The sequence below is a fragment of the Canis lupus genome, chromosome 3 (assembly GCF_048164855.1).
Source record: "Canis lupus baileyi chromosome 3, mCanLup2.hap1, whole genome shotgun sequence".
Taxonomy (NCBI): domain Eukaryota; kingdom Metazoa; phylum Chordata; class Mammalia; order Carnivora; family Canidae; genus Canis; species Canis lupus.
The window spans coordinates 9,064,879-9,088,446 of NC_132840.1; the positions used below are offsets into that span (position 1 = coordinate 9,064,879).

The 23,568-nt window shown below is 44.6% G+C and overlaps 1 protein-coding gene across 5 annotated transcripts in view; it reads left to right on the forward strand.

Moving 5' to 3' along the window:
- WWP2 (WW domain containing E3 ubiquitin protein ligase 2) overlaps positions 1–23,568 on the forward strand; it is a 145,189-nt gene that overhangs the window by 52,009 nt on the left and 69,612 nt on the right. For all 5 annotated transcript variants that reach the window (XM_072816840.1, XM_072816862.1, XM_072816851.1 and 2 more), the window contains 2 exons: positions 12,934–13,071; positions 14,891–14,987. In XM_072816840.1, coding sequence (XP_072672941.1) covers positions 12,934–13,071; positions 14,891–14,987 — 235 coding nt within the window. The remainder of the gene's footprint in view (positions 1–12,933; positions 13,072–14,890; positions 14,988–23,568) is intronic.

Below are 23,568 nucleotides of genomic sequence, written 5' to 3' on the forward strand. Positions count from 1 at the left end.
TTAAAAACAAGAAAACAAACGGAATCAAATAATAAGTGGCCTAGATCAAATGGTCTTAATTGCAATTCCTTCCTACCCAACATTCCCTGTTCCTTTCTCTTTCTTTTCTTTTTAATGGTATCCTCACATAATAGGATATATTTTGTTCATCTCCTTACCCTTCACAACTGGAATGTACCTTTCACGGGGCAGGCATTGTTTGATTTTTGTTCACTCTTGGGCATCCCCTCACCCCTGTGCCTAGAACACATGATGCTAATACTTATGTATAAAATAGATATAACATATCATGTACACTTAATTAGATTAGTGAGGACGCACATCTTCTGCGTCCAGCGTGTGGCTCACCTCCGAGGCAGCGGTAGGGCCGGGGTAGTACTGGGCACCTGCTCTGGGGGGGCATCAGGCCGAAACCACCCCCAGCCTCCAAATGCAAGCCTTTGTTTCATTTTGCCCCGGCCTGCTTGCAGTTACATCAGTGACTACTGTTTTCTTGATTGGCACCAGATGCCAGGCATTGGGCTTTAAAACCGTCTTTAATAGTCTCTGAAAAGCGCTCTGTGTGTTGCTTTCCATCATCTGCACCTCAGGCAGATATGGCCAAGCCAGAACCTCAAGGAATTCCCGAAGAAGCCAAAAGCGAGCCCTCCCCCAACCCCACGTCCCCAGCTTCTCAAAGTTACAGCCGGGGCCCAGTTCGTGGCTTTGGTGTCAGTGGAGAGCTGTTCGAAAGAAAAGGTCCTTTTAGCCAGAAGTCTCAAAAGTAAACACACAGGCCCCTGCAATGAATGTTAAAACAGACCTGCTCTCTGTGTCACCAGCAGAGAGGTTGCCTTGTGAAACCTCACTTGAAGAAAGAAGAAAAGCTTTCTGTCAGGAATCCCTTCCCCGGTACGTGGCCGCCTCAGCGTAGCCCGGGTTCACTGCTGCCTCTGGAGTGTTCCATACAGCCTATCGGTTTTGGAAGTCACTCACCTCCTGGGAGCATGTATTGAGCAAGGAGTGGTTCTACCCCTCGAAACGTTGTATGAGGGGAAATCTGCCCTCGAGGACATTTTCTTAGGATTGTGAGACCTGCCTGGAGCAGGGGTAGGAAGAGGTCACATAGTAAAGTTTTACCTTCAGCTCTGGGCTGGATGCTAGAGGCGCAGCTGTGAGCAAGGCACTGTCTTGGAATTTAAGATCTAGAGAGAAAGTGGACAGACGTTAAGCAGGTCAGTGATGCACACTAGTCCAGTGGTGACAGACATGATGGCCGGATGTGCTGGGACTGTTTGGGGAGTTCACCTATCCTGAGGTTGGGGGTGTCAAGGAATGCTTCCCTGGGGAGGTGACTCCAGGACTTGGATGAGAAGGGATGCCTAGGCCAGCAAGAGAAAAGCCTTCCAGGGTGAGGGAATGAGGTGGAAGCTTTGAGGAAGTCAGGTCACACAGAGATGGCCCTTGAGGCCAGCCAGGCCTGGTGACTGGCAGCTGCTCAAGATTATGACCAAAAAAAAAAAAAAAAAAAAAAATGGCAGGGAGGAGGCACTGGAGCAGCACTGGCCAATAGAAATCTAATGTGAGCCACATATGTAATTTTTAATTTTTTTAAAAGATTTTATTTATTTATTCATGATAGACATAGAGAGAGAGGCAGAGACATAGGCAGAGGGAGAAGCAGGCTCCATGCAGGGAGCCCGACATGGGGCTGGATCCTGGGATTCGATCCCGGGACTTCAGGATCGTGCCCCGGGCCAAAGGCAGGTGTTAAACTGCTAAGCCACCCAGGGATCCCCTGTAATTTAAATTTTTCTAGTAGCCACATTATAAAAAAAAGTAAAAACAAAAACAGGTGAAATTCTAAAAATATATTTTTAGTCTAATATCCCAAATATTATTATTTTAATAGATAATCAATATAAAGAAAGCTATTATTGAAATTTTCTTTTTAAAAAGATTTAATTAATTTATTCATGAGACACAGAGAGAGAGGCAGAGGGAGACACAGGCTCCATGCAGGGATCCCATTATGGGGCTCCATCCCAGGACCCCGGGATCATGCCCTGAGCCAAAGGCAGACACTCAACCGCTGAGCCACCCAGGTGTCCCTAAAGTGAATAAATATAAATAAAGAGCACGAGTGAGGGGCAGAGGCAGAGGGAGAAGTTGAAGGAGACTCCCTGCGCTGATCAGGGAGCCTAATGTGGGCTCCATCCCAGGACCCTGGGACCATGACCTGAGCCAAAGGCAGATGCTTAACTGACTGAGCCACCCAGGTGCCCCGAATTACAATTTAAAAATGGTAATTTTTAAAAAGCAGTTTTCTACAAAGGAGATTTTTGTGTGTCTGTGTGTGTGTGTGAAATGATTACAAGTTAACATTCCATCACCTCAAGCAGATTTAAAAAGAAAAAATGTGTTTTTCTCCTTGTGATGAGACCATTTAGGGTTTACTCTTAGTAACTTTCAAATAGATCAGTGTTCACTGTAGTCACCATGTTGTGCATTACATCCCGGTCCTTATTTACTTTATAACTGGAAGTTTGTAACTGCTAGCTTTTTAAAAGCAGAATCTTAACTGTGAAAGTTCTCTTCTAGCTGGCCCTCTACATTTTGTATTTAAAGACCATTGAAAAGGAGGTTTGTTCATTGAAAGCCTACCCCTGCTTATTTATAAACATGGCTTTGATCCTGTGCCACCTGGAGAGGTGGTGTGCTTGCTGAGGTTCCCTGAGGGCACAGAGAATGGATGAGCTATTAAGGTGGCTTTGGTCTAGAAATCTAGGAATTGAGTTAATGGGTGATGGGGACTTTCCTTCTCTTTGGGGATGAGGAGCTCTAATGACAAGGCAGCAGTAACTCATATGGACTCGTTTATTCTGAAGACCTAACTTTCCTAGATCTCTTTCTATGCCCACTGAATCACTTAAGAAATTAAAAAAATATGCTACAGCTTGACAAACAGTGAGATTTACCAAGACAAATGAGGCCTTTTGTATCTGGTGTTAAAAAGACCTTCAGTTGGTTCAAAAGAGATTTTGTCTCTAATGTACCTTATTCGATGGATGACTGTGATGAATAGCCAGTTCTGGAAAGGGTAGGCCTGTGCACTTTTTTTTCCTTGTAAGTCAAGAAGAATGTCTGGTCGTGCATGGGCTTTGGCTTTGGCCTGAATCAAGAGAAATAAAGGTGATCCTGATTGACAGGTCTGTCATGTACTGAAATGAGGATGCGTGTGCCTAATCCCTCCTCCCTCTTTCCTCTGGTAGGAGAGGAGCTGTCCCTCTTCCTCCTATCTAAGGGTGGACTCTCCAGCCTTTCAGGAATCCTTTCTGATTTTCCTGCTGCCTCTCTGATTGTTCTCTGTCTTGCAAGTTCATCTTCCTCTGTTTGACTGTTAACTGCGTTTCCTACCATTCCATCTTCTGTGATCACAGTCTCAGCCATACCTCCTCTTTATGCATAACCACTATTTGCCAGTGACCCGTAGATTGGAATCTTCAGTCTGGATCTCTCCTCTGAGCTCCATGCCCACATACCTATTTTCCTGCTGTCTCTAGTGGATATGTCAGAAACATGTCCAAATCTGAATTCATTGCCTCTTTCCTAGACTTGATCCTCTTCCATTTTTGCATATTTCAATGTGTAGATCCACCATTTGTCCAGTTAAGGAAGTTAGAAACCCAGGAGTCATCTTTGCTACCTCTACCCCTCTTGCCTATTTACTTTGCTAACCTATTTTCAGGTTCTCTTGGTTTTTACCTTTGCAAATTTGCCCACCTCTTTCATCTCCACCTCTGCTGCCCTGGTCTTTTCCTTTGGCCTCCTATTTGCTCTGCCTGTATCTATCATTCCTTCTCTCCAGTCTTTTCCACACTGCAGACAAAATTATTTTTGAAATCACAAGGCTGATCTTGTCACACCTTGATTAAAAACCCTTAAGTACTATGTTGCTGCTTTTTGGGTAGAAAGGACCTTTTGAACGTGGTAGGCCCACAAGACGCTGCGATGGATGGCCACCACCTGGATCTCCTTCCCCATTTGGATCACATTCCATTCTGGTCCCACTCATCTCTGTTCAGTTTCCTGAATGCATTTGTGCCACAGGGCCTTTGCACATGGTATTTCCTCTGCCTGAATTGGTCTTCCTCCACACTGCACCCCACCCTTCAAAATGCTGACACTTCAGAGCACAGTTGAGTTATCATTTCTTTAGGAAACTTTTTCTGATGCATTGATGAAACCAGCTATCCAGGGCTCATGGAATCAGAGATATCTCATATGAAATCTGTTAAAATGAAAAAATGTTAAAATGTTAAAATTTCTTCATGAGCTTATTTAGTTCTGCCTCTCTCAGGTGACTTGTGAGGTTCCTAAATGCAGAGACATAGTCCATTTTAATTCTTCATGATAACACAGCCTCTTGCCCAGTGTCAGAGAGATAGTGGATGCTCAGAAAATGTTTCTTGAATGAATAAACAAAAAAGAAAGAAGGAAAATAAAAGTTTACAAACTGGCTTTGTAAAATGAAGCTATTTTCATTTTTAGAGGAGTTCATGTAAACCCCAGTAGACCAAACTTGGATTTAGGGACCTTGGGGGACTCCTAGCAGCAGCATACAGAAGAGGCTTCAAGACCGAAGTAGACTCTTCCTTGCACTCTCTGTTGTAGGAAAACCCTGCCAAATCATCACTGATGGGGGCCAAGGGGAGGTGGGGTGAAGCTGAGTCAACACTGGTACCCCAACAAGAATTCCAGTGTTTATAATCCGATGGTAGCTTGCTAGAAAAGACTTTCTCTTATTAGGCTCTGGCTAAGTTTGGAAGCCAAAGAGACATCGTAACAGTAAATCCTGGAAGCCTCTGGCTTCCTTTACTGCAAAGGGAACGTGAAAGAGTGTTCTCTTTAAACCTGGGTTACACTCCAGCCTGTGTGTGTCTGAGTTACAGAGAGCCGGGGAATGGAAAAGAGACTATTTACTCTCTGCCCTTCTGGAATTTCCTCTGGTTCCGTTCCTCTGTGCACCAGTGTTTCACAGCTATGTGTAGAATGAACACTGACCTGTTAATGAATGCCCTGCTTATTTTCACTTTCTTTTGATGGGCCTATGGGATTGAGGGCAGAGGGAGGCAGGAAGAAGGTTTGTTTGTTCCACTGAGCAGCTCTGCTAAGGCCAAATCAATCACATCTTCACTGGGGCTTCCGAGACGCTTGACCCAAGAGTACTTAGTCTCCCTTAAAAGTATCCTACTTTTGTGTCCTGTTTTGTTTTTCTCAAGTTTCCATGTAAATCTTTACATTTGTGCTCTGAGTGAGGAAGAAAAAGAAAAATCCAAGATCTCTCTCTCTCTCTCTTTTTTTTTAAGTAGCTCCATGTCTAGCACGGAGCCCAATGCGGTGGTCAATCTCACAACCCTGAGATCAAGACCTGAGTTCAAATCAATAGTTGAACGCTTAACTGACTGAGCCAACCAGGTATCCTGAGATCTTTCCTTTTAAAAGATGTGTGTACACGCAGATGCATTTTCGTGGTGTGAGAGCAGGAGAGGCAGTGATGATAGAGATTCTAAAGTAGAACATTCTTTCACACACTGCAGTGAAGCTGTCCAGGCAGGAGTTCTGGATTTCATAACTGAATCCTGTTAATAGTGGCACAGTTTGGCAGTTCTGGTTTACATCGTTTTCTCTTTTGTTGGAATAAGGAAGGCAACTTCCATGCCCTATTTATCTATACTTATTAGTACCATATGCAAAAAAATATATTAAAAAGCCCAAGACAAGAAAGGGAAAAAGTAACTCTTAGAAAAATATTACTCATCTTTATTGCAAGTAATTGCTCTTCCCGATAGGAAATTATTAACCTGAAGCCACTTGTGAATCTGAGGCTTTGAATTAAGGAAAAAAATAAGAGTAGGCATAATTCCTGAAGCAGCTCGATTGTATATCCCCTACCTTTTTGTATTTAAACTGTATCTGTAATATTGAATTCTTATAAGTTTTTTAGTTGGGTTGGGTCACTGTTTGTGCCTTAGGTATGCTGGCTGGGGAAAAAAAAAAACTAGTATAGAAAATGTCATGCATATGTGAAAGTGGAAAGAATAGTACATGAGCCCCTATGTGCCTGTCACCAGCTCCATAGGCACCCGTGAAAGGCCATTCCTGTTTGATCTTACTTCTTACCTTTACCCCCCTAAATACTGGGCTATTATTATTATTATTATTATTATTATTATTTTTTTTTTTTTTTTTTTTTTTGAGAGAGCGCCTGCAAGCTGAGGAAGGCAGAGGGTGAGGGAGAGAGAATCTCAGGCAGACTCCCCGCTGAGACCAGAGCCCGATGCAGGGCTCGATCTCATCACCCAGAGATCACGGCCTGAGCCAAAACTAAGAGTTGGACACTTAACTGACTGAGCCACCCAGGGATTCCCTGGGTTATTTTTGCTTAAAGCCTGGGTAAATTTATCCACAGACATTTTAGTAGTTAGCTCTAAAAGATAAGGGCTCGTCTAACCATAATACGAGTTTCAGACCTGAAAAGCCTACTGGTAGTTACTTAAATATCATCAAACATTTAGCGGGTTTTACATTTCCCCAGTTGTCTTACAAAGTTTCTACCATCAGTTTGTTCGAATCTGATACACACTCTTCCTGAACGGATACATTCTCCTTCCTCTATTTACCTCCTGCAGTTCATTGTTGCAGAAACGGGACAGTTTGTCCTGTGGTTTCTCATCTTTTGGATCTTGCTGTTTGTGTCCTAAAGTGTTTTTTTTTTTTTTTTTTCTCTAAAGTGTGTTTTGACATGTCCTCTGTCCCTCTGTGTTTCCTGTAAACTCAGAGGTAGATCAAGAGGCTGATCAGGTTCTTTACTTTCCTCTTTGATGCTGTGTGTGGGCCTCAGGAGGCACCTAAATGTCTACTGGTCTCTCTTGGTATGACAGCTTTTGAAGGGTTCTCCTGGCATGGTCCTTGAGATTTCCTAAATTCTCTTCCCCTAGATTCTAATATTCAGCTCAGCTGCTGTCTGTCGACCTTCATAACATGGCATTACAAGGTATGGGTAACCAGGTGGTATTTAGAACAGAATAGAGGGGCAGTCCCATAACCAAAGTACAGTTGCTGATTGCTGGAGTTAGTGTGAGCTCAGGCCTTTGGCTTTCTCAGAGAGCTGAGGTCTCTTGCCAGTGGAATATTTTCATTATATATGTTCCGTTTGGTGTAATTGAATCAGACTTCCTCCAGCCATGTTCTAAGTTGGCGCTTCTTGCAGTACCTGCCTATCATCTGCCCAGCGCTTTGATCCCGAGAGACTGGTGGACCCGTGTGTTTGGGGAGTCATGAGTCTTTCCTAACACATGCTAGGGAGGAGGCCAAGGTAGACTCTTCCATAAGCACTGTTTCTGGAAGACTTTGTCATCGTGTTGGCCCAAGCCACCATCTGCTCCTGCCTGGAATATTGCACTGACTTCCTACGGGTCTCCTCCATTTCAGCCCTTGCTCCTCCCACAGCCAGAGTGATTGCACTACAGTGCCAGTCCTGTCCCTTCCTTGCTCATAACCCCCTAAACTCCAGAGACCTTGCAGGAGCTCCCAAGCTTTCCTTATGGGCTCTGGTTACATAATGACTGCCCTCATCTCCTGCTCCTGTCTTTGCTCAGCTATTCCAGGCATGCCAGCCTCCCTCCCATTCCTCAGACATGCTAGGCAAGTCCTACGTAGGGCCTCCATGCTTCTTCTTCTCTCTGCCTTGAATATTCTTCCTCCAAAGACCTACATGAAGGACCTCCCCCTGCCCCATCCTTCTCTCAGACTCTGCTCAGTTGTCACCTTCTGCAGATCCTCCTCCCACCTCTAGCGCTCACCATCCATCCTCTTTCCTCGGTTCAATCGTTTCTCTTGCACTTGCCACCTTCTAACAGATTATGCAATTTTCAATAATTGCTTATTGTCTTTTTCCACCAACTAGAATAGAGACACCCAGGCACAGGCTGTTAAATCTGTGACTCGACTAGTAGGTGCTTGCTGCGCATACGTGACCGGCATGACCACAGGTAGAGGAGGGGGGCGACGAGGCTGAAAGTAACTGATGTGCTTCTGTGGTGAAATCTGACTCTGGTTGTGGAAATCGACTTACTCTGCCCTTTTTTCCAACAGTTTTTTGGTGTTTGAGCAATGCCCCAAAAGGCAGTAGGAAGACATGCTGCAAGAGAAAGGCCCTTTGTGGAGGCGTCAGCGTGGCTGTCGTGAAACCCGAGGGCCCCAGAGGCAAAGTGGCTAATGCTGCTATTTATAGCTAAGATTCCAGTGTATGTTTTCCAGCCACACTTACTCCTTTCAGCCTCCCCTGTATGTTAAAGTCTGTCACTCAATTAGCTAATGGTTTCTTTAGTCCCATTATGCATTGTAGGGCTCCCCTGGCTCAGGTATTTTTTTTCAGAGAGAATAATGGGGTGTTCTGTTCTCAGAGGTTTAATTTTTTAATAGCCTTGCCATTTAAAAAAAGCCATTTTCCTACTTTTCATTATGAAATTTTCGAACATACAAGAGAATGGAAAGAGTAATACAATGAGCACCCAAATGCCCTCCACCTACACCCAACACTTGTTACCATTTTGCTGCGTTTGTTTTATCTGTATGTGTGAGCTTGTGGGCATGTACATCTTTTCCTGACCCATTTGAAGGTAAATTGCAGATATTGTGACATTTCCTTCCTAAAAATTTCAGCCTTTTCTCCTATAAAACCATTGAGAATAATTGTAGATATCATCATAATCTTTTTGCATCTCCCAAGAATAAGAACATTCATATGTAAAACCATAGGTTCTTATTGAACCTAAGAAAATTAACAGTCATTTCAGACATTTACTATCCAATCTGGATGTAAAATTTCTCCACTTGCCCCAAGGATATATTTTTTAAAGATTTTATTTATTTATTTTAGAGAGAAAGAGAAAGATGGAGAGGGACAGAAGAAGAGAGTGAGAGAGTCTTAAGCAAACTCTGTGCAGAGCATGGAACCCAACACTGGGCTCCATCTCTTGACCCTGAGATCACAACCCAAGCTGAAACCAAGGGTCGAATGCTCAGCCAACTGTGCCACCCAAGAGTGTTTTTTCAAACTAATGTTTAGTAAAATACTGCATGGCATTTGGTAGTTATATTTCTTCAAATCTAGAGGAGTCTCCTTTTGCCCTGCTTTTTAAGAAAAAAAAATCTATTTCATGACATTGTCTTTTTGAAGAGTCCAGGACAGTTATTGTATAGATGTCCCATATTCTGGATTTGTCTGATTGCTTCCTCGTGGTACCAATTGAATTTGTTTCTCTGTCTCCTTGTTTCACATAAATTGGGAAGGAGATTTAGCAGCTTACTTGGATTCAGGCTAAATGCTTTTAGCCAAAATATCTTTCAGAGTGATGTTGTGTGATGTGTGATGCTGCATCACACCAAGAAGTGTGTCAGATTGTCTTGCTCTTAGGAATGCTTCATTTGATCACTTGGTTATGATGGTGATGGCCAGAGGTCTCTCTGACTCTTTTTTTTAGTAAATAGAACAATGGAGGAATTACAGTCTCAAAAGTTTTGTTTAAAGAGGAAAGATGTTCCTCCTTGCTGGCTTTTTTTGAAGGAACAGTGTATCTTAAGGCATTGCAAGGTAACTCCTGAGCCAATAGGTATGACTACAATAATGACTCTATTGGACATGATTAATGGGTAGAGAGAAGAGCGAGGTTTGAACCTTGAGATGAGACCATGTAGAGAAAAATTTAAGTTATGCCTGTGGCTTCTGTCAGAGGACCATGGCAGTGTGACTCTCAAGAGTTTGAAATTAGCAACAAAAGGCCTGGGGCTCCCCTATTTTCCTCTCGAACATTATCCTCCCTCCAGAAAGGAGGGAAAGCCATGCTCACACTCCATTTGTAAAATAATAGTCTTTGAGACACTGAGAATGGAATCAAGGAACCTTTCTGGAATGTTCACCTCAGCACATTTCTGAGTCCAGAAGGCAGAGGGTCTTTAGGAAATGTCCTAGAAACAAGATGAGAAGACAATTTGTCCTTGGGATAGTTAGGTAGCCCACCTTAGAAGACTTTTTGGAGTTGTTGCTGCAACCCAGGAGAGGCTCCAGTAGGTTAAGAGAAGTGCAACCTTGCAATGAACAAGTTAGTGCAAGAGAAATCAGGACTCTTCAGCTTAAAAACAGGAAAGTCAACAGGGAGACTGTCGTCTGATAATAAAAACGACAGGTTATTAGGAGCCCACTGGGTGCTGCTTCATTCTTTACAAGCGCCCCCTGAAAAATATGCTCTTACTGCTCCTTTTTTCCAGTTGGGGAGACTGAGGCTCATGCTAAGTAATTTGCGTAATGCTGTAGCTACCAGGTAGTAGAACTGACATTTGAACCCAGTCTTCCTGGGTGGCACCCATCCTGAACCTCTGTGCTGTACTACCTGCTGGAGACTTATGCCCTGGATCTCAACATAATGCAGGAGGGAGACACCCCTTGACTTTCCTTTTAATAATAATAAATATTTATTATCTCCTGGTTTCAGTGGGTCAGGATTTCTGAGTGGCTTAGCTGAGAAATCTGGCCTGGGATCTCTCATGAGGTTGTCGTCCATACAGTGGCTGGACCACAGTCTTCTGAAGGCTAGACTGGGGCTAGAGGCTCTCCTTCCTAGGTGCCTTATTTGCATGGCTGGCAAGAGGTGCTGGCTGTGTCAGAAGGCCTCAGTTCTTTCCTGACTGCTAGACTTTTGAAGGAACTCGTTTTCAGATTACAAGCATTATTTTATAGAAATATTTGGAGCTTACCAAGCCCTTGAGTGAAACTGGCTGAAAATAGCAACAGACTCAGAAGGATTTGGAGAGATCCATTACAGGCAAGGGAAAATGAGGGAAGGTAGGGATGCTCAGGAGAACTTGAGCACCTAAAGGATGACTGGTTTCCACATTATTGTAGTAGATCCTTGAACTGATCCAGACTTTTCCTAAGTTCTTAAAGGATGGTGTCTGGATCTTAAATTTGGAGCAGGCTTTTTCAGTTGGGGGAGGTCGTTTCTAGAAGGTACTTAAAGAGAGACTTATTTATGCATACGCTGCCTTGTTCTAGAAAACCATTGAGGTAGTTTATAATAATACAGTAGCAGCTAAGAGATAGAATAAAGTGGTGGTTTAATGGGTGGTGGGTGGGGAGGGAGGTTGGAATATGTGGTGCTCTGCTAGCCTGGCTTTGTAAGATGTGGGAAGGCATGGAACAACTGCATGCCTTTTGGAAATCCTCATAAACGCTGCTCTCTCTTGGTCATTACTGAGTGACCCTGAACTGCAGGTTTTAGCTCCTGAGCAGTAACCGGGTGGAAGCTGTTCCCTGTGGCCAGGCTTGGTGGTGGGGGCGTTGGGGGCATGTGCGCAACAGTTTCCAGCCCATGGAGGGTTTAGGGCTTCTGCCTCGTGTCAGTTTGTTTTATTTTTCTGCTGTGGTTTCCTGACTCTTCTTGCTCACCCACAGGACTGACTGCCGGTGCTCCAGGGGCCGGGTGACTCCGAGGTGCCTTCTCACCTCTGTCACAGAGCCATTTGTCGACCACTTGATCTCCTTTGGGACTCACCCAGGGCCCTGTGACTATTGTGCGCTGACTTACCTTTACTGAACTGTTATCGCTTAAAACTTTCCCCTTATTTCAAAGCGAAACATCTTCAGAAGTGACAATTGAGAACAATATTTTTTAATATGGTGAATCTGAGAAGAAGCCCCTGTAATCCTTCATCTAGAGATGACTCCTGATTTCCTCAGGTTCTCCTGACCTGTTTCTCTTCTTTTTGCCACCATTCTTTATATGGACAGGGGGTTTGCTGCTTTTAACTGCTTCTTGGTTTGCTGCTTTTAACTGCTTCTTCCGTGTGCCATCAATATCTCTGGGCCTGTCTTTTCCCTTCCCTTCCCTTCCCTTCCCTTCCCTTCCCTTCCCTTCCCTTCCCTTCCCTTCCCTTCCCTTCCCTTCCCTTCCCTTCCCTTCCCTTCCCTTCCCTTCCCTTCCCTTCCCTTCCCTTCCCTTCCCTTCCCTTCCCTTCCCTTCCCTTCCCTTCCCTTCCCTTCCCTTCCCTTCCCTTCCCTTCCCTTCCCTTCCCTTCCCTTCCCTTCCCTTCCCTTCCCTTCCCTTCCCTTCCCTTCCCTTCCCTTCCCTTCCCTTCCCTTCCCTTCCCTTCCCTTCCCTTCCCTTCCCTTCCCTTCCCTTCCCTTCCCTTCCCTTCCCTTCCCTTCCCTTCCCTTCCCTTCCCTTCCCTTCCCTTCCCTTCCCTTCCCTTCCCTTCCCTTCCCTTCCCTTCCCTTCCCTTCCCTTCCCTTCCCTTCCCTTCCCTTCCCTTCCCTTCCCTTCCCTTCCCTTCCCTTCCCTTCCCTTCCCTTCCCTTCCCTTCCCTTCCCTTCCCTTCCTTTCCTTTCCTTTCCTTTCCTTTCCTTTATTTCTTTTTAAGATTTAATTTACTTATTCATGAGAGACACACAGAGAGGCAGAGACACAGGCAGAGGGAGAAGCAGGCTCCATGCAGGGAGCCCGATGTGGGACGCGATCCTGGAATCACGCCCTGAGCCGAAGGCAGATGCTCGACTGCTGAGCCACCCAGGTGTCCCTATCTCTGGGCATTTTCACAGTCTTGCAAGTATAAGCAAACAAATCAGTCATGTAGAAATTGTGTAGCTAACCTAAAGATATAAAATGTTTAGAAAAACAAGAGTACAGCCTTTCCCACCAGTCTGTCACAGCAATGATGACAATTTCGACCTGCTCCTTCCCATTCTTTCTTTCCATGCCACAAGACAGATTTGAAGCTGTAGAAAAATGTTGCCAGGGATGCCAGAGTAGGTTAAATGAGGGCTTCTAATTTACAGAATCTGAACTTGGGGTGCATTTGCTTTAGTCCATTGCTGTTGCTTTTCGTGTTCAACAGTGGAGAACACGCAGCTGACCCTGAACCTGCAGACGGAGAACAAAGGCGGTGTTGTCTCAGGCGGTGAGCTGACAATTTTCCTGGACGGGCCAACTGTTGATCTGGGAAGCGTGCCTAATGGCAGCGCCGTGACAGACGGTGAGTGCCGCCCTGCTCCCCAGGGCTGTGCTGGGACCGGGTGGGGCAGGACTGGGCGGGGGTAAGAGGAGGTGCCCAGGGCTTGGTTCTCTACCAGGTACCTGGGTTTGGGTACCACTCAGCCAGTCCTGGCCCATCGCTAGCCCTGATTCCTCTTAGCCATCTGAGCATGATCAAAACTGTGACAGGATTTCTTAAGGACAACCTTCTGATAAAGGACCAAAATAAATGTCGAGTCTTCCTAAGTGTGTTGTTTGCTTTGAGGGCAGAGAAAATATCTTTTCATCCCACATGGACTCGGGAAAATAAAATGTCTTTATTAGATGTTACTTGGGCCCATGTTTCTTCCCAATATACTTAAACTTCCTGGGGAACTTGAGGGTGTTTTTTAGAAGACGGCATTGGTTGGGAAAGGGGACCGTGTGTCTTAGAGATTCACACTAGCAAAATACATGCAGAAGCAGGGAAATTGGAGTATCTCCCGCTCTGTCCTGAATGAGGGCAGTTTGTTTCTTTTGATCTAGTTTGAAATTAGTCACCTTTGGATCTAGCAGGAAATTATTTCATGAAGTCTGAGGTCTGAGATGGGTTGGGTTTCTCCATAATTTTTCTCGTTAAATATGATGTAACTGTGGCAATTTCCAGGCCCCAAACAGGCTTTCTGTAGCTTTAGAGGAGTGAAATTTGAATTCTAATTTAAGGGCATTTGGGTAGAATCTCTGATTGGATGGGCCTTGACTTGAGACTCCTCCCTGGTGGATGGATCTTCGGGTACTTTTAGTGTGTGGAGGAAACCTGCGTTATCCACTCATTCTGCACGTATATCCATAATTGAGCACCTGGTATGTACTAGATCTTGGACCAGGTGCTAGCCAGATGGCAGGGGCAAAATTCATATGGTCTCTTCTCCTGGGAGCCAATGATTTACTTGGTGGGGACAGGGATGATAGACGTGAAACAAGTAAATGCAGAAATAATTATGTAATTGTAATCATGAGAAAAGCTATGAAGGACGAGTATTTGGTGATATGAGATTCTCACCTTTAGGGGGATCTCACTTAAACTGGGGTTTCTTAGAGGAAGCTGAGACCCACTGGAGCTGAAGGGTTTAGACAGGCCAAGATGTAGGTGTGGGGATGGGGTAGCCGAGCAAGAGGTAGACGGCTGCCCTGGGCGAAGGCCCTGAGGTGGGAGTGGGCTTGGCCTGCAGCAGAAACAGAAGGGGCCGGGGTGGCTGGACTGGGGACAGCAGGCAGGAGAGTGGTGGCAGGTGAGGCTATGAGGGCAGGTTGGCTCAGACCATCATAGCCTTGAAGGCCTTGATGAGGATTTTGGACCTCATCCTCAGAAGCAGAAAGCTGTTGGGGGGTTCTTAGCAGAAGAGTGTCATGATTTGATTTGAATTGAATCTGCTTTGGCTTTTTAAAAAGCTTCCTGGTTGCAGTATGGACAGATGCCCCAATTCCTTGCCCCCACTTTGCATGGTCAGCATCTGTTCCGCGTCTCATGTGGCGTGGCCGAAGTTGATTTAACGCACCAGGCAAGTTGCTTATAAGTGCCTTTGACGTTCTTGAAGGTCTTGGAGAAGAGGAGCTGTTTCCCAGGTTTGAGCAGGCGCCTGTGTTCTGGGGCCCCACTCGAATCTCCTTTGGCTCTCCCTATTTTTATTCACACTGGAGGCTGCAGCTGCCTAACTGCCAGCGTCCCATGTGGCGGGTGACTTGGACACATGGAGTGACCTTTGCTTCCGAGCCACGTCTCAAACAAGGATTGAATTCTCAATGTTTCTGTCTTTTCTTGTGATGGATCCCCTGTTTAGGAGCCCAGCCACCTTCGAGAGAATCCAGCGGGACATCTGTTGCTCCAGAGAACCGGCACCAGCCCCCCAGCACAAACTGCTTTGGTGGGAGATCTCGGTAAGACCCACCCCGCCCCCACCCATCCCCCTTGTGGATGAGGAGGAGCAAGGAAGGTGCTCAGAGCTATTGAAAACACGTTGGGAGGTGGCAAGGAACAATTTATGTTAGAAACTGTTGGAAATTTCCAGAGGGCTTATAACTGACTCACTACGTTAGTGAGGTCCAGAGGGGAGTACAGAATTCAGGATTCTCAGAAGGTGCAGGGGTTCCTTGTCAGCAATTGGGACTGGCTAAGCTGGTTATTTGGATAAGAAGGATTGTCAAACAGAACCTGCCTGGTGTTTGATGTTTCAGGGGCAGCAACCACAGTGAGCCTTTTAGGATACACATAGAAATATTTAAGCAGTGGTTCTTTTTTTTTTTTTTTTTTTAAGATTTTATTTATTTTTTCATGAGAGACACACAGAGAGAGAAGCAGAGACACAGGGAGAGGGAGAAGCAGGCTCCCTATGCAGGAAGCCCCATGCGGAACTTGATCCCGGGACCCCAGGATCACGCTGTGGGCCAAAGGCAGGTGCTAAACCACTGAGCCCCCCAGGCGTCCCATGCAGTGGTTCTTTGTATGTAAGAGTTTTCTGTCTGTGCTTTTCTATTTCTGGGGGTGATCCATAATTCCCTTGGAGTATCGATTGAGACCTCTTGCCCTTGGAGTCTGAGTTATATTTTACTTATTTTACCTATCAGGAATGACTTAGTTTTATTTATCGACATACCCATCTAACACCTGTGTTAATGGTGCCAACTCATTTCCACCTCACCTGAATTCCCAGGCAGGAGAATAGGTTTAGTTGTATTAAAGAGATGGGGAGGAGGGAGTTGGGGACTTTTAAAAAATTATTTTTTAAATTATTAATCACAGGGCACAAAATCTCCAGACATTAAAATTATAGGGGAAAGAGTCATATGAGTATAGTTTGTAAACCGTTATTATCTGTAGAGAGTAGGTGAAAAAAAAAACTAGTAAAAATCTTCCCAAACAGGGGTGCTTATGTGGCTCAGTTGGTTAAGCATCTGCTTTTGGCTCAGGTGCCTGGGGTGGTGCCCCATGTCAGGCTCTCTGCTCCGTGGGGAGCCTGCTTTTCCCTCTCCCTCTGCCTACTGCTCCCTCATGCTTGTGTTCTCTCTCTCTCTCTCTCTCTCTGTCAAATAAATAAATAAAATCTTAAAAAAAAATCTTCCCGAACGAGCCCCAGGAAGTGGAAATAATGCTTTGAGAAACACAGTAAGATTTCAGCCAATACCCGCTGCATCTTGAAACATCCCTTTAACGACAGCCGTCAGCTTCTCTGAATTTGGTGGTTTTGAGAGTTTGTAAGGTTTCAGTGCCAGGCAGATATCAGGAGCAAGAGAGGGTTGCGTGTTTGGATCTTTTGTGTGTAGCATCAGTAGAAGCCAAAGTGCCATTTGCCTGTTCTCTTTTCTCCAAGCTTCTGTAGCAGTGCTGCCTCATACCCTGAAGACCATTCACTCTTTTCCTTGATTCGCTAGATGAGTTCTAAGTTAGGACAGTCAAGTCCCACAGAGTAAAGACCGATGATATAATTGGCAAATTTTGTGTCAACGGAGGCATGAGGGGCACCCAGAGCTAGAGAAAACAGAATCTCTTTGGTGGTGAGTAGCTGGTGGAGAAGAAGAACACCTCAGGATTTCACTCTGAGAATGATGCCTTCTTTGCTTTGGCACTAGCAGCTGCCATTTTGGTCTTTTAGCTGACTTGGAAAGTTTGTGTCATATGCAACTGATGTCACTTATTTAGGGGCTGGAAGGCAGAGTCTAGCTCTTAATAACTTTGGAATTACGTTCTTGACCTATTTATCTCTCTCTGAAGTTCTCTGGTTAATAGATCTTGAAATTCACATGTCCCAGTAGCCCTTCCTTATTGTTTGTGTTAAGGATTGCATCTTATAAAGCAGCAGCCAGACTTCAAGAGAAAATTGGGTCTGGGGCATGTGGGTGGCTCCGTGGTTGAGCGTCTGCTTTTGGCTCAGGGCGTGATCCTGGGATCCTGGGGTCGAGTCCCACATCGGGCTTCCTGCATGGAGCCTGCTTCTCCCTCTGCCTGTGTCTCTGCCTCTCTCTCTCTCCCTCTCTCTCTGTGTGTGTCTCATGAATAAATAAGTAAAATCTTACCAAAAAAAAAAAAAAAAAAGAAAGAAAATTGAGTGCATCTTTGCTCATACCCATGGTAGACATCTGCTGCTACTTAACTGTTGGTGGGCAGAGTGCCTTCCAGTTACTTTGAGCGGTGTGAGAGTCCTCCCTGGTCTGCTTAGCTCCTGTAACACTTTCCACGCATGGCCTCTGAACTTTCACAGGCCTCTGCCACCTAAGTGTTTATTCTGTGTTCCCATGGAGCCTGCTGCCCTTCAGAAGCACTTTTGAAAGGGTCACCCGAAGACGATGTCTTCTGAGTCCCTGAGAACTCCTTTTCCCCATTGCTGCTGCACTTGAGAAGATCAGTGTGCGCAGGCAGGTGGTAGCAGAGTAGTTGTCTGGATAAGAATACGGGGCTTTAAAAACCAAAAATGTAGATTGAATCCTGGCCTGTCATTTATAGGCCGTGTCATGTCAGTCAAGTCACTCTCAGCACCTCAGTTTTTTTCAGAAGCAAAATGGGAATATCACCTGCCTCACAAAGTCATTGTCGGAATTAACTGAGCTGAGCTCTGTCAGTCTGAGGGCCGTGTGTGCTGGGAGTGCTTGGGGATAGTGGCAGTGGGTTCCTTTGCTCTAGAGAGTCTCCATCATACCTCCTTCCTCACCTGCGGACCTGGAAGTGTGGCATGGCTGATGCTTCTGCATCAAGGACTGTAATTAGCAGGGTGATGAATCAAGCCTTTAGGATTCAAGGACAATCCTCTGCTGTCCTAGGTTTCCTGGGATAGAGAGGATGGGCTTCCTCCTGCTGCCTCCTAGACTAAATATTTAGCTTTTGCTGTCTGATGGGTAGGTTTTTCTTGGACTTGGGTGCTACTCACCATGATCAAAGATGCTTTGAGATGTCCACAAAGGTGAAGACTGTGGGAGCATCTGGTTGGTTGAGCATCTGCCTTCGGCTCAGGTCATAATCCTGGGGTATGGAGTTCGAGTCCTGCATCAGGCTCTCTGTGAGGAGCCTGCTTCTCCCTCTATGTTTCTACCTCTTTCTCTATGTCTCTCATGAATAAATAAATAAAATATATATATTTTTAAAGGTGAAGATAGAGATGTCAAACAGCCTTTTCCTCTCCCTTCCCCTGCTTTATTAAGCTATCAAAGTGGAACCATGTAAGGGTTTTATTTAGGGGTTCACCTACCCAAGGTCATCCAGTAAAGGGACCATTTGCTTGCAGAATAAGACCTCCAAGCTCTATTTTTCAGTGGGATCTTACCCACTCTTTAAGAATAATTGGGTGAAACATCCCTAGGTATTTTATCATGTGGCATAAATTGATTTGTAGATACACCGTATCAGTAGGCAGTCATGGGTCTGGTTGAGTAAAACAAATATAAATTGTTGTATAGTCTTACAATGAAATACCGTCCCATAGTAAAAAATGAGTGAAAGATCATTGCATCCATGTGGTGAGATAGAATGTTGAACAAGAGAAACAGGTCACAGGAAAAAAAATACAGAATGATGTCATTTATATAAAGTTAAAACCGAGAACAGCGATGGTATTAGGTTGGAGAGACTGTTGTTTACTATTGAGGCAGATGTTAGAATTTAGGATTTCTTCGGGCTCTATAACCATCACTGATTTCTCTTCTTTCTTTCTTTCCCAGTTTATCTCTGTAACAGTAGCCAGGGATTCTAAGTCAGTGCTCCACACTGGCTCCTAGGTCGTGCTCCTGTCACTTCGAAATCTCAGCCTTGAGAATTTAGTTTGGGAGTTGGGGGAATGGGTTCCAGATGAAAGGCGGTCACTGCCAGACAATGTGTCCAAAACTGGTCTTGGTGGCCTGAGAGGGCTGACCTAACACAATTTGGCATTTGATTGGCGCGGGGAGGGGGGGGGCAATTACGTGGCATACCCAGGATTCTGTGAGTGTGCCATCCTGCCCTGTGTCCTCAGCCAATGTTCCTTATTCCAGCACAGCAGTGGAGAGTGCCTGGTGCATTATGGAGCCCCCTGGGAGGGTGTGTGCTAGTTGGCATGGGGAGTACTTACCACACCCTTTAATAATCCCCCAGCATTTATTTTATTTTGCTGGAATGAGGGCTGGCTTTGGGAACTGTGCCTGAGTCAATTCAGGTTTTAAAGATCTGATATGTGCCTGGGACTGTGCACATATTGCACATGGCTTGCCAGAAGCATGGTCTTGACTTTGCATGGCGAGTTCCCAGACTTCGTGGTACAGGAGACCTGTATGCAACAGGCAAAAATATGAGTGTTATGGGACGTTCAGAGAGAGATCTGTGTGTGGAGGGAAAGACCGAGGGGAAAGTGGAGGGGGACTTTGCAGAGACTGTTGTCCCTTATCCAAGGGTTCAGTACAGTATCTCAGGGACTGACTAGTTGACAGAGCCAACAGTGAACGAGAGAAGCCACCAGTGGGGCATCTGAGGTGGGAAAGGACCCAGCAGACGGATCTGCGCTGGTACTGGCAGCTGTCTTCAGAGTAACTGTTGGGTTAGAAATGGGTGTGAAATTCGAGACTGGAGAGTAGAAAGTCGGGATGTTTGAGTCCCTCTGTACTTTGCTGATGCTCTATCACCTGTGAATTTTTTCCCTCCCTGGTGATTCTAATGAAATCGGGGCATTAAGGGTGAAATCAGCTTGCCCCTGAAACCCACAGGGCTGTCTCCTCCAAGCACAGCCTGAGATTCCTTCTGACTTGACTAACTCGCTGCTCAGTCAAGAATCTCGGTAGATTTTCCACAGTTATATAGGGACATAGGGAGACAAAAAGGGAAGAATGCATTGAATTTTTTCATTAACAGATCTGAAGCCTGAAAAATCTTATTGAAGAAGCTGTAAGGAGCTAAAGCAGTTAATTTTCCTTTGTTGTGTGTGTACATCTTTGTTTTGTGTGAGAGTGTATGTGGCTGTGCACAGATATATGTGCCTCTGTGTGTTTGGTGTGCAGGGAGGGAGGCCTGCACTTTGCCCACGTCCATTGTCAGCTACGAGTACTGGCCAGCGCTGATCAGACCCTGCATTTTAACATGTTCCCCTGTGCTTCTTTCACATGTAAAAGTTTCAGAACCTCTTATGATAGAGTTTTCATCCACCCTCCTTTCCTCTTTCCTTTTTGTCCTGCTTTGATGAAAACATGAAATTTATTGATTCCCTTGCCTTGGCATTAATGACCTCTGAAGATTTAAAAGAGTTATCGTCTCGGGGACTTACAAAGCCCCAAGGTCTCTGGTGAGCTCTAAATAGCTCATCAGCTGTGTCTGAGACAGCCTAGCCCAGAAAGGAAAGAAAAATAAACTCAGCCGGGCGTGAGCCTGCTGGGAACACTGCTGGGAGCCCTGGGAGGGCCAGGAGGGTTTGGGAAGCAAAGCTAATGGGGACAGAGGGACGGACAGGAGGGGAGTTGAGCCTTTGGGCCATGGGCCATTTTCTCAGTCATTGTTGGCTGCTGCTACCTCTCCTTCAGTTGAGATGACTAAAGGCTACTTGACTTGAAACTGTAGTTATTTAAAGATGTCACCCTGTCGCCGTGAAATGCAACTGAACACCTTTACGGTTTTCATTCAGGCTCAACAGCTTTTACTTCACATCTGGGTATAGCCTCAGGATTTCTGAGGAAGTGAAAGGAGTAAGAAGACAAATAAGTGTAATTCATTTATTCTTTTAGGAATAACTAAGACACGGTCCCTGCTTACAAGGGATTCTTTTCTGGGTGGTTGGTTTATATGGAAGAGGATTGAGGCCGTAGACAGGGGACTCACTGTGTTGTCAAAGGAAGGCATCAGAAAATAATCATGGAGGTTAATTACACATTCATTTATACGTTAACTTACTCATTTTGCATCAATTAAAATTCTGCACTATACGTTATTACACACTTACCTATCCAGGTCTGTGTATTTTATAGGTAGTTATTGTGCTTAAAAATCCAAGATTATCAATTGCAAACACAAATTAGAACTAATGACAAATTTCGGTAAGGTGGGCAGACAAGATAAACAAAATCAGTGTTTTTTTTTTTTTTTTTTTTTTTTAAACACACCAGCACAGGAGAACAGCATACTAGCATAATCAGTTAGAAAACATAATGAAAAACATAGTATTCTTGGCTGCAGTAAAAACAAATTTATAAGAACTACCTGAAGAATACTGAAAAGATGTGTAAAAGACCTGAGTAAATAGACTATGTTCTTGGATAGGTGTTTATAAAGTCCATTTCTTCCAAATTAATTAACAAATTAAGTATAATTCCAATAAAATTTGCAAAATATTTTAAAAAAAAGCAGTTCTTCTCTGTGAGCCTAGAAAAGTGTGGTGTGTGCCAGAGAAAGCTGGTTGTGAACTTTTCATGAACTAGGAGAAGGTTAAGACAGATATCTGCAATTGAAAGTAATTTTCTTTCCACAGACAAGAACGCCAGATTCTTTTTATTTTATTTTATTTTTATTTTTTATTGGTGTTCAATTTACTAACATACAGAATAACCCCCAGTGCCCGTCACCCATTCACTCCCACCCCCCGCCCTCCTCCCCTTCCAACACCCCTAGTTCGTTTCCCAGAGTTAGCAGTCTTTACGTTCTGTCTCCCTTTCTGATATTTCCCACACATTTCTTCTCCCTTCCCTTATATTCCCTTTCACTATTATTTATATTCCCCAAATGAATGAGAACATATAATGTTTGTCCTTCTCCGACTGGCTTACTTCACTCAGCATAATACCCTCCAGTTCTATCCACGTTGAAGCAAATGGTGGGTATTTGTCATTTCTAATAGCTGAGTAATATTCCATTGTATACATAAACCACATCTTCTTTATCCATTCATCTTTCGTTGGACACCGAGGCTCCTTCCACAGTTTGGCTATCGTGGCCATTGCTGCTATAAACATCGGGGTGCAGGTGTCCCGGCGTTTCATTGCATTTGTATCTTTGGGGTAAATCCCCAGCAGTGCAATTGCTGGGTCGTAGGGCAGGTCTATTTTTAACTGTTTGAGGAACCTCCACACAGTTTTCCAGAGTGGCTGCACCAGTTCACATTCCCACCAACAGTGTATGAGGGTTCCATTTTCTCCACATCCTCTCCAACATTTGTTGTTTCCTGCCTTGTTAATGTTCCCCATTCTCACTGGTGTGAGGTGGTATCTCATTGTGGTTTTGATTTGTATTTCCCTGATGGCAAGTGATGCAGAGCATTTTCTCATGTGCATGTTGGCCATGTCTATGTCTTCCTCTGTGAGATTTCTGTTCATGTCTTTTGCCCATTTCATGATTGGATTGTTTGTTTCTTTGGTGTTGAGTTTAATAAGTTCTTTATAGATCTTGGAAACTAGCCCTTTATCTGATACGTCATTTGCAAATATCTTCTCCCATTCTGTAGGTTGTCTTTGAGTTTTGTTGACTGTATCCTTTGCTGTGCAAAAGCTTCTTATCTTGATGAAGTCCCAATAGTTCATTTTTGCTTTTGTTTCTTTTGCCTTCGTGGATGTATCTTGCAAGAAGTTACTATGGCCGAGTTCAAAAAGGGTGTTGCCTGTGTTCTCCTCTAGGATTTTGATGGAATCTTGTCTCACATTTAGATCTTTCATCCATTTTGAGTTTATCTTTGTGTATGGTGCAAGAGAGTGGTCTAGTTTCATTCTTCTGCATGTGGATGTCAGAACGCCAGATTCTGAGGTAGGCTGTGGTAACCAAGAGATAGAAAGCCCTGATCCCCGTGATCACAGACTGGCATCTAATAGGAGTCGGACACAAAAGTGATACTGTAGTGCGGGGGACCCTGTGGTGGTGGTGAGTTCACTTGCAAGATCGTGGGAAGTGTACCTGAATTCACCTGGGGAATTTGGGGAAGACCTCCCACGTGTGAACTGTACTTTGGAAGGAGATTGCAGACCAGTGGCATCAGGGTAAGGGAAGTCCCTCCAGGAAGAGAGTACAGCGTGGGCAAAGGCAAGACAGAGTAAAGAGAACCTAGCATATTTGAGGAAATATTAGTCATTTGCTAATGTTGAAATGTAAGATATTTGGGGTGATGGTTCTAGCAAACTCTGGTTCACAGGCCAAATCCAGGATGCCACCTGTTTTTTTTTTTTTTTTAAGAGCAGTGTTTAGGGTGACTGCAAAATTAAGCAGAAGGTACAGAGATTTTCCACAAACCTCTGTGCCCACGTGCACACAGTCTCCCCTACTATCAGCATCATGTACTAGCACAGCACATTTGTTAAACAGTTGATGAACCTACGTTGGTTGATGCATCCTTAACCCTAGAGTCCATAGTTTGCATTACAGTTCACTCTCAGTGTCATTCATTCTAAGGGTTTTGATGAATTTATTTATTTATTTTTTGTTTTGATGAATTTATAGTGACACTTATCCACCATTATAGTGTGTGTAGCTTAGTTTCACTGCCCGAAAAATCCTCTGTGCTCTACCTGTTTATCCTTCCCTCCCACAACCACCGAT